The sequence below is a fragment of the Camponotus vicinus genome, unplaced genomic scaffold (assembly GCF_025532165.1).
Source record: "Camponotus vicinus isolate PSW18456_S1 unplaced genomic scaffold, iyCamVici1.0 SCAF_10, whole genome shotgun sequence".
Lineage (NCBI taxonomy): Eukaryota > Metazoa > Arthropoda > Insecta > Hymenoptera > Formicidae > Camponotus > Camponotus vicinus.
Genome location: NW_028141946.1, coordinates 2,129,970 through 2,139,302, shown reverse-complemented (window position 1 = coordinate 2,139,302; position 9,333 = coordinate 2,129,970). Strand labels below are relative to the sequence as shown.

General features: G+C 35.4%; 3 protein-coding genes across 7 annotated transcripts in view; 1 reads left to right on the top strand and 2 right to left on the bottom strand.

The window, feature by feature from the left end:
• Positions 1-124: 124 nt before the first annotated feature.
• Atpsynf (ATP synthase, subunit F) lies at positions 125-1,010 on the bottom strand. The gene is made up of 4 exons (XM_083079585.1): positions 802-1,010; positions 612-710; positions 348-464; positions 125-275 (listed from the first exon to the last, which is right to left on the bottom strand). The coding sequence occupies exons 1-4, from the start codon at positions 896-898 to the stop codon at positions 247-249; spliced, it is 342 nt and encodes a 113-aa protein (XP_082935711.1). The 5' UTR covers positions 899-1,010; the 3' UTR covers positions 125-246.
• Positions 1,011-1,615: 605 nt separating this feature from the next.
• Positions 1,616-9,333, top strand: part of Gbs-76a (Glycogen binding subunit 76A) — a 30,027-nt gene continuing 22,309 nt past the window's right edge. Inside the window, exons 1-3 of one of the 2 annotated variants that reach the window (XM_083079503.1) lie at positions 1,616-1,669; positions 2,893-2,930; positions 3,353-3,455. The gene's annotated coding sequence lies outside the window, so the exon portion shown is untranslated. Of the gene's footprint in view, positions 1,670-2,889; positions 2,931-3,352; positions 3,456-9,333 lie in introns of those variants that run through there. The other variant, XM_083079504.1, reaches the window with a different exon arrangement.
• Positions 3,461-9,280, bottom strand: Aln (divergent protein kinase domain 1C). 4 transcript variants are annotated; one of them, XM_083079550.1, is made up of 4 exons: positions 8,833-9,280; positions 5,666-5,826; positions 4,880-5,567; positions 3,461-4,476 (listed from the first exon to the last, which is right to left on the bottom strand). In XM_083079550.1, the coding sequence occupies exons 1-4, from the start codon at positions 8,980-8,982 to the stop codon at positions 4,246-4,248; spliced, it is 1,230 nt and encodes a 409-aa protein (XP_082935676.1). In that variant the 5' UTR covers positions 8,983-9,280; the 3' UTR covers positions 3,461-4,245. The 4 variants fall into 4 exon arrangements, with proteins under 4 accessions (XP_082935676.1, XP_082935677.1, XP_082935675.1 ...); XM_083079551.1 differs by having other exon boundaries at positions 5,666-5,821; positions 8,833-8,971; XM_083079549.1 differs by lacking the exon at positions 8,833-9,280 and adding an exon at positions 8,298-8,549 and having other exon boundaries at positions 5,666-5,821.

Below are 9,333 nucleotides of genomic sequence, written 5' to 3'. Positions count from 1 at the left end.
TGAAACTAGCTATTATAAATTAAATATATTGTTAATCCTAGATAGATAGTTTTAATCATTATTTCATGCATGATGAGAATTACATTCATATTGATATAGGAATTAATATAACCAGTATGACAAATTATTATTTTTAGTGCATACTAAGAATGTTTATTTAAATACACTCTAACAAATTGGATATCTCTTTCCTGAACAACTGATACATAGATTCCTTTTATTCCGATCAAGATGTCTATAATATTATTAATGATATTTGTAATTTTTATGATGACCTGAAACAAAATAATGCAGAGTATTATACTTGTACTTGTATTGAAATTAATTATCTATATTCTTCTACTCACGTAATTTGCGGTAATTCATCGCATAGAACACAATCATACTAGCAAATATTACTTGGAAAAATGGAGCTATGCCACTTCGTCTGGGCTGTACATACTTATGTTGCCAACGCCAGAACGCTGAAAATGAAATAAAGTAATGTTATGATAGAGGTTCTTTCCGAATATTATTATTCTCGAAATCACATGTGATGAGGGATCGCAGAGTTATGCAATTTTTTTTATTGATAAAGCAATCCCTCTTTTGCTCTGCTATAAAGTAAACACCTCTTGAACATGCCCCTGTCAATGCCTGTGGAGTCTTCTGACGTCTCGAGAACCAACTGGGGATCTCGCTGAGCTTCAGATCCAAGAACGGAGTGTCGGCTGCGTTAAAAAAGAGATCATTACATAAGATTACTAATCGTATGGCCGAGAAGAGGAGCCAGCGTACGACAAACGCGAAGAAGCAACTCACGTTTTCCGTAATAGCGAGCAGGATCGTACGGTCCGTGTTTCGCAGCGTTGTATTCTGCGGGATAGCCACCGACCTTGAGCTGAAATTTCTCCGCCATGGTGAAAAATATTCGACCTTTTCAGTCGAACCGATAATTATCGGACACCAGCAAAGCAAACGAGCAGAACGCTCGACTTTCGATCAGTCGTGGAACATAAAATCACCTCGGGAGGAGCTGTCATCTGAGAATTTATGTGGCGACTCTCCCGTGAAACATGAAAATTACATAGCCACATCTGATGATCTTCCCGATAGGTACATGCTCGCAATTTTGGTTTCGTTCCATGGTAAAGGCCTTCATAAAGTGTCGATAGTACAGATAATTTATAATTTGTATGCAATAATTATATACGAGAGAATTTTAGATATAAAAATGCGTATCAAAAATCGCGCGGAGATTGAGAAGTGAAATATATTTATTTATTTATATAACGAAATTTTCTTGGGATTATGCAAATTTTATGCATACACTTATATCAAATTTAATATTAATTATTATTACGATTATATGTATATAACTAAATAATTATTTTTGATATAATTAAGTATTTTAATCTATAAAATCTGTAATTATATCTTTATAACAATTACATAAACGCAATTTCTTATCTTTAAAACTGAAATAAAAATTTAAAATAAACTATAATTTATACGATTAAGTAAATCGTAAGTTTATTAGAGCAACGACTTTGAAAGTAAATATTTCGCGCCCTTTATTCCTTTGAAGTAAGTAATCAATGCGTAGTCGCTGACGTCATTTCGGAGTCAGTAACGAAACATTGCGAACGAGAGACGGACTATTCGGAATCGTGATACATTTAATTAGCGAGTAAGTCACACACAATTATTGGAATTTTAATCATTTTCGATTGCGTAGCGTATAAATCCGTCATTCGGCCACGTGCGACGTTGTTTACGTTGCTTACGCGCTGTCATCTTGACATTCGTGCGGTGACAGTCGAGAGCAAGTAGGTTAACCCGGCGCGGCATCGTATCAGTTTTCGAAACGTGATCGCGAAAAATTCACCGTGATCATGGTGTCCATACAATACAAGTGATTAAAAGTGATATGTAATGTAATGTAGTATATTAAAAGTGATATCAATCCGCGCGATTACTTAATTCGATTAAAAGCGATTAAACGTATCGTGGCAACAGCTGTTTGTCGAAGAAAATTTTCGCGCGCTTTATTTGCTTGAGATATCGACGCGAATTTATACATAGGAATTTATACATATAATTCATTATCTCACGATATATATTTATAATAATTGTGTGTATTAAAAATATATTTTAATAATTTTCGATCGCGTATATAAATACGTTTATGTGATCATCGATGATTTGTTAAGGGCCGCTTCAACCAAACTCCGATTAACTCAATCGTTGATTAAAGGGTTGTCAACATGACAAAATAATTCAGTGTGACCAATTGTATTTCTGACGATATACTGTATTTCTACAATTATATTGGCTTCTCTCTGTATATTGTTAGAAATACAATTGGTCACACTGAATTATTTTGTCATGTTGACAACCCTTTAATCAACGACTGAGTTAATCGGTGTTGGTTGAAGTGGCTCTAAAATCTGCTGTAGGCGCACGCATGCGAAGTTAGTCCCTAGAGATATCGCGATCGCGTGAGTTTCGCGTGTTTTTCCCGCGGTTTTATTTTTCTGCCATTAATCAAGTGCGCGTCGTCTGCTACAAAGTCGGGAGTGTCGTAAAAAGTGTCGCGCGCTCATTAACTGTATTCAGGTGTAATCCTAATTAATTGTTTTCGCGAGTGTCCGTGTAATTGTAATTAATTGTTATCGCGAATGAGTGTCACGAAGGAGCAACAGCGGTGAAATGAGTGAGGAGGAGGAGGAGGAGGAGACCCGGGGCCTCGGGCGACATCGGAGCAATCATGAGATGAATAATTTATTATTCATTATTCGTTAAAAATTCAATAAAACGAAAATTTTAATAATTACCTTTCGAAATATTAAATATAATTTGAATTTGCTTCAATTTTGATTAAGAGATTTAATATATTTGTGTATTTTATAGATCAACGCTGTGTAATCCAGTCGCTGCGCATCGCATCGGTGAGTTTAAACTATTTTGTATTTTAATTACGAAATCGTGGATTTATCAGAAATTATCAGATAAGATGTATTTATGAGATAACAAATATTAAAAACGAATCAAACAATTTGAAGTATTTTTCTGATAATTATTAATATATAAAAGCTCATAATTATACTAATTGCGATAGTAAAATGTTATTATTTAATTTCTAAGAAATATAACAAAAAGAACACTATATTATATAAACTAATGCATACGAAAAAATAATAAGACAAAAATTTCTAATGTATCATGAACAGAAATAACAAAGAAATTGGAAATATTTTACAGAGAATATTTTTGAAATAATTCATTTGAAGAAAACGCGATAATTATTAATAATAGTTTATTAATTTTATAATGTGCTTTTTACGGAAGTGCACGTGCGTAATGTTAACAGAACTGATACTTTTAAAAGTATTGAAGTTTCATATGAAATCTAAAGGACTGCGGCAGGGGTGAAATCAAATTGGGACTACATCAGGACATCAAGACATCATTATGTAAGTAATTTTTAATAAAGTCCTTTTGTTCTTTATTTGGAGTTCATAATGGCACTTTAACCGATCTTTATTACGTTAAGCTTAAAATTAAGAGAAATAATGTAAAGTGTAGTATAACAGGCACTCTCTTTTTCGCGTAAGTGTATCGTGTGATTCCGCTAATACTAATACGTGTATAACGAACAATAATAATAATAATAATTAATTATTTGTTCACTCAATTGTCTATAATAGAGTACATAAGAATACTCAATTGTCTATAATAGAGTACATAAGAATACTCTAAAAATGGATTGTTTTTTTATCTTCTAATTAAGCGCATTCGTAAGTTTATAATGGATTCTTATCGGAATAACTTTCTCCCTGATTTCTAACATCCAATTTCCGAGAGATCCATTTGTGTATTCATTGCCAGATCTTATGACAATACTCCTCTACACTAACAAAGATAAATATCTATACTCTTTTAATAATAAATAACATTGTATTATCTTTATTGGTATCACTAGCCTCTCTATTAAACTTTTCTTCATTACTTCTGTAGTGTAGAAACTTTTGTAGAAACGAAATTTACCCGGTTATTAAATCCATAGTGTAAAAGTATAAGATTGTATGTGTTAGGTTATTATTCCTTTTTGCTAAACTAAATAAATACAGGCGTTATCGAGTCTCGATGGCATGCAAAAATTATATTTTATATTTCATTCAATCGTAAGTTCACAGCATTGCGTCTTTATCATTGTCGCCTAAAGATCCGACTTTTCTTTTAATATCGAATATATCGTCTTTTTCACATGAATGCCGCGTATTCTTGTTCCATCTCGCTCAACATATTGTAAAGTCGTTTCTTCAGGCTATTGGTCGCTGCCGCACGCGGTATATGCGTCGTGTCGCTATCCGGATTAGCGCATTGTCTTAATAACACAGCCAGCGTGCTGGTGGTATGCTCTGACATCAGCAATCCAGGAATGATTATCGTTCCCGAAAGCGTCCAGCCGAGAAAAATTTTTTCACAGATAATCTGCAAACATAAATTTTTAATTTTTGTGACGACGATTAATAAAACTCAGAACTCACATGAAAATTAATAATAATAATGACAGCATTATATATTTCTTGTTTCAAGACAATATTAAAATTTATGTTATTACATAAATATATACTGGAGATTAACATGCAATAAAAGTAATAATAATAATGTAATACATATTTTCTTTTACATTTCGAAAATATGAAAAATTTGTTTTTTATATTATATCTAATATGCATAGAAAATATATACAATATTTATAAAATTAATTATTAATATTTTACATATATATAAATACATGAAAAAAATATATATATGAAAAATACTAAATATTTTATAAATCATAAATATATTAAATATATCTTATACAATGTAAATATGTAATATCGATTACCTGTAAATTATTATTGAGAACCGGCGATTCGCAACGTTTGTTTTTCGAGCACACCGACCGGCAATCGAAGTAATCACAGTCCTCGTGTTTCTCGCAGCTTTTACCGTCAGCGGTGATGCGATCGATGATGCTTTTCGGGAAGATCGCGTCTAGATCCAAAAATTTTAGCTTTTGCCCGCCCAGAGGCAAACCGAAGTGATTGATCTTCACGTCGCAAAGATAAAGCGGCTCGGGGAACTCCGTCTCGAGTTCCTCGAGCAGATTGAGGATCATCACGGCGAGCTTCAGCCTCTTGGCCCACTCGGGTTTCGAATCGGACAGAGCTAGCACCGTCGTGGGTGTCTCGATCGGCCTGACGTACTCGACCGCGTAAAAGGTACCGCACGTGCCGATCAATTGCGGAAACACGTCCCTATCCTCGTACAAAATCATCATCAGATATTCATTCTCCTCTAGCAAAGGCCAGAGATTCTCCATCTCTAATCGACGTCTCATCTCCTCGGTTTCTATCCGATGTGTCCGCAACCGGGCGAGTCTCTCCAATTGATGTCGCGCGAGACTCACGTTTAATTTAGTGATGACCAAGTCTTTAATCATGACGATGAAGTCTTCCTCGGACGGGAAGTGTCGAAAACCGGTCGCGTCCACCCAGTAGAGCGACTCGAATTGCTTCGAGGAGGTTTTGATCCTGAATTGAAATAACATTTGTTTATGAATTGAAATTCTTTATGCGAAATACGTATATGTAGAACGGTGGAGGAGTATATGGAAGAAATAAAAGATTACCTCGAGGCCTTGAACACGAGCCGAGTTGCTTCCCAATGCGCCGAGAATACCGCCTCCTTGCCTGCATGAAGAGTTTCGCATGCTAGCGAGTGTATCCCCTTTTCGGCGCATAATGGTTCGCAGAGAATTCCCATCGCGGTACCGTCTCGATGCTGGCTGCACTAAAAAATTATGATCGGTTACTACGCGAATACTAAAATTTCAGGCTCGTGTAAGAATTGAATAAGAAATATATTTTGCGAGGAAAAAAACGCGCGTGAGAAAGAGAGAAATGCAATTTTTTATATTTTTAGCTTGACATATACGAGTATTGTTAGTGGATAAATTATTTATCTAAAATTATAGAATATTTTAACAATGCGATTTCTCTTACACACAACTCTTTTTATATTTATTTTTTATTTTTTTATATTTATTACTTTATTTCATATAGACTATATTGTTTCGTTTCTTTTGAATTCTGCCTTAAATAAAGTTACTAGTTCTAAATGTTTTAAAAAGAGACTGAAAAGTTCAGAGTGGAAAAAATATGAAGTTAATTGAGGTTAAATCAATAAGAATTATTTTTAGTTCGCATGTTTAATTTTGTTAGTAACTATATTTGAACAGATATAAAAGTTTGCTGCATCTAAAGGTGCGTACATATTTGTTGTGTATCTTTGTATTATATATGTATATAGATATGTATATCGTTTAAAATATTAACATTAATATTAATTAAAATATTAAATATAATATTATATAATATTAAATAATAATATCAATTTACACAATCATTATACACAACAAGGATGCACAACACAAGTCTGTCTCCGCCTCGATATTTTGCTATGCAAACAACCGAATGTAGATATCATGAACGAATATTTTAGCGCTTGTTTCACTGGACGGCTTCTTTCTTCGCTCCACATTGTCCGAATCGAGAGCAGAAGAGTACATATGTATTACTCTCCCGCGCGCGTGGGCGCTGTCACATAATGCGCCTATATTCTTGCGTACCACATATTATTCGCTCGTCGTACCATGATACCGCTTCGTAACGTTGCACGGGCTCGTTGTTCTCGTGCGGTATTTTTAGTCGGCCCAATCGGCCTCAATGAGGGAACGGCCGTTACTTTGTAGTCCCCGTATATACGCATATGTTACGCGTGTCTGCCGCGCATTTTTCGTCGAAGCTACTTATCAAACGTTTTGGAGAAAATAAATTATCGACGGGATGAATTATCTCTCCTCCTTGTCTCACGTTTCGATAATAAACGTTCGTGCTATTGCGAAACCTCTTGCAGAAGATGCAAAAGTGTGACGAAGAAACGATTCGATTTTACAAAATCGTACTACGAGAATTATGATTAAATTATTCACATTTTATAGACAAAAAGTCTGTTATTTTTTTCGAAATAAACAATCTTTTTTCCAAGTAGAATTAAATTTTAATTATTATATATAAAAATTTTATTTATTATATGATTTAAAAAATAATCATCTTTTTTAATTTGGGAAATAAAGAGATTATTTATTTTTAGAACATTTTGTTTACATATGTGTGATTTTGTTTACACATGTGAAATATTTATTTATTTTCATTTTACATCTCCTCTTTTCCTTCATTTATTCTTGTATGCAATAAAAGTATCTTTAGATAATTTAAAAAATTAAGATAGTTATAGAAATTTTTAAAATATGATTCAATAGTTTTTCTTTTTAATTAAACGAGTATAAAATGCTTTGAAATATGTTAAACGTTATATGTTGGCACTTTTATCTTACATCTCGCGTGTTTCATTGTCAGTCAAGTATTATATAAGTGGTTTTCTTCTTAATTTTACGCTGTGACAGTGCTGTTTTAGAACGTAATAACTAATGACATATGTAAGGCTTAAATCATAAGACTTCACCGACATATTACAGTCTAATTTTTTTTCTATTATTGCTAAAAAGTCTTAGAGATTTTATGCTACGAATTGTAGGAAAAATCTGAAAAATCTTAAATTATAATAATTTTTTAAGAAAATTTCGATGTGTTTATCATAAAATTATTTCAAATTTTCTCGATATTTTTTAGGAAAAATTGATTTAGAATTATGGCAAATATTAATAATTCTACTTTTCTCTGTTATAATTCAAACTATTTACACATTATATGCTTAGTATGTAAATTGATTCACTGAAGGATTATAATGATGTTTACACGTATGTAATTATATATGTAGATTGTAATTTCAATAGATTTTTTTGAGTATATTTAGAAGAAGAATTGAGACAAGCATTTTAGGGATGTATTCAGAGCGCGAATCGATCCTGACGAAATTAGGAAAATTTTATGGGGATCGATATCTGCGGAGTGTTATTCGGGTTACTGGAATACAAGATACCTTGCACGATTACCTACATCAATATCCTAGTTTACGAGTAAATTCTTATCAATAAATTCCTCGTATTCAATACATAAATGTACGTATTAATAGTAACATATAAAATCTTTAAAAAGATAGCAGCTGTTTATTTAGTCCATTTTTCTAAATTGAATTTGTCGAGTAACGCAATTTCTGGCCAAGTACACCCCTCTCATTCATATGGCAAATTTATCACATAAACGTTTACAATTTCGGAACATATTTATTTCATCGGTGACCTTTTCAAAAATGTTCCAATTGATTTCCGACTCGAAAAGCAAACCTCGACCTCTCCTGACGAGCTTGTCAAAGGTGGAATAAAACGCGATCGTGGCCATTTCCGGTAGAAGCGATTCGCCGACAATAAAAATTTGCGAGTATAATAAACTGTCCCATCACTTTGCATGCGAGAAACGCGTGTACGAATTCGCCGCGCGAGTCGGAGATCCAGTTCTTCCGACCGGGGCTGCGTTCAGAAACATCACCCGGATGTACCCGGGTATCATTTTATCCTTGTTTAACATTCGGTGAACAACAAGGATAAAATGATATCCGGGGGCATTCGGGTGATGTTTCCGAACGCAGCCCGGAGGCTGCGTAGAGTACGCGCGTGCGTCCCTACGTCACGCTCCTTCAACCCCTCGCCGGCGCAGGATTCACCCCTTGCACACTTTCACCAAACCGACATATTTACACCCCATCTCGTGCCATCCCGAACGTAAAATTCGCGATTCGCGTTTGTCGATCGAAGCAATTCGCCCGCGGCAAACTCACCACGATGGACACGTGACGCCAGGCCTCGAGATTCGTGCACATTACACCCCAATATAGAAGCAGGTAGACGACGAGGAACAGGCCGGACAGCAGGAGGACCGTTGCAAGCTTGTAGTTATACATGAAGCCGGGCAGCCGGCGGACGTTCATGATCACGTTGTTGATTGTCAGATTCCTGACGGGGATCAAGGTGAGCTCGCAGAAGGAGGGTGAGAGATAGACAAGTATCCTTTATATATTTTTTTTTTCTTTCGTCTCCCTTTTAATCTCTCATCCGCGACCCGGGCCTCGTCGTCTTCCACGGCGACGCTGCGACGTGTCGCGCCGGCATCTCGTCGTCTCGTTGTCGCCGCCGCCGCGGCCGCGACTCTCGGAGCCCGCGCTCGTTTTCCTGGCGTCGCGTCGCGATGGCAAACGCGTTTGCAGCAATGCGGCATAATCTGCGGCGCGTGCGAGAGCGAGGCGACGAGCGTCGCAACGCTGCGCCTCTCGCGGCGAATC

Bases quoted from the DNA above. Each gene is read 5' to 3' on its own strand.
- Atpsynf (XM_083079585.1), bottom strand. From the start codon at position 898: ATGGCGGAGAAATTTCAGCTCAAGGTCGGTGGCTATCCCGCAGAATAC. The intron at 711-801 runs GTGAGTTGCTTC...TTTTTAACGCAG, and splicing joins TGCTCGCTATTACGGAAAAC to CCGACACTCCGTTCTTGGAT. The intron at 276-347 runs GTGAGTAGAAGA...ATTTTGTTTCAG, and splicing joins GATGAATTACCGCAAATTAC to GTCATCATAAAAATTACAAA.
- Aln (XM_083079549.1), bottom strand. From the start codon at position 8,464: ATGCAAAGTGATGGGACAGTTTATTATACTCGCAAATTTTTATTGTCG. The intron at 5,822-8,297 runs GTCACCGATGAA...TTTTTAGTGCAG, and splicing joins ATTGGAACATTTTTGAAAAG to CCAGCATCGAGACGGTACCG. The intron at 4,477-4,879 runs GTAATCGATATT...TTATGTTTGCAG, and splicing joins TTCTCAATAATAATTTACAG to ATTATCTGTGAAAAAATTTT.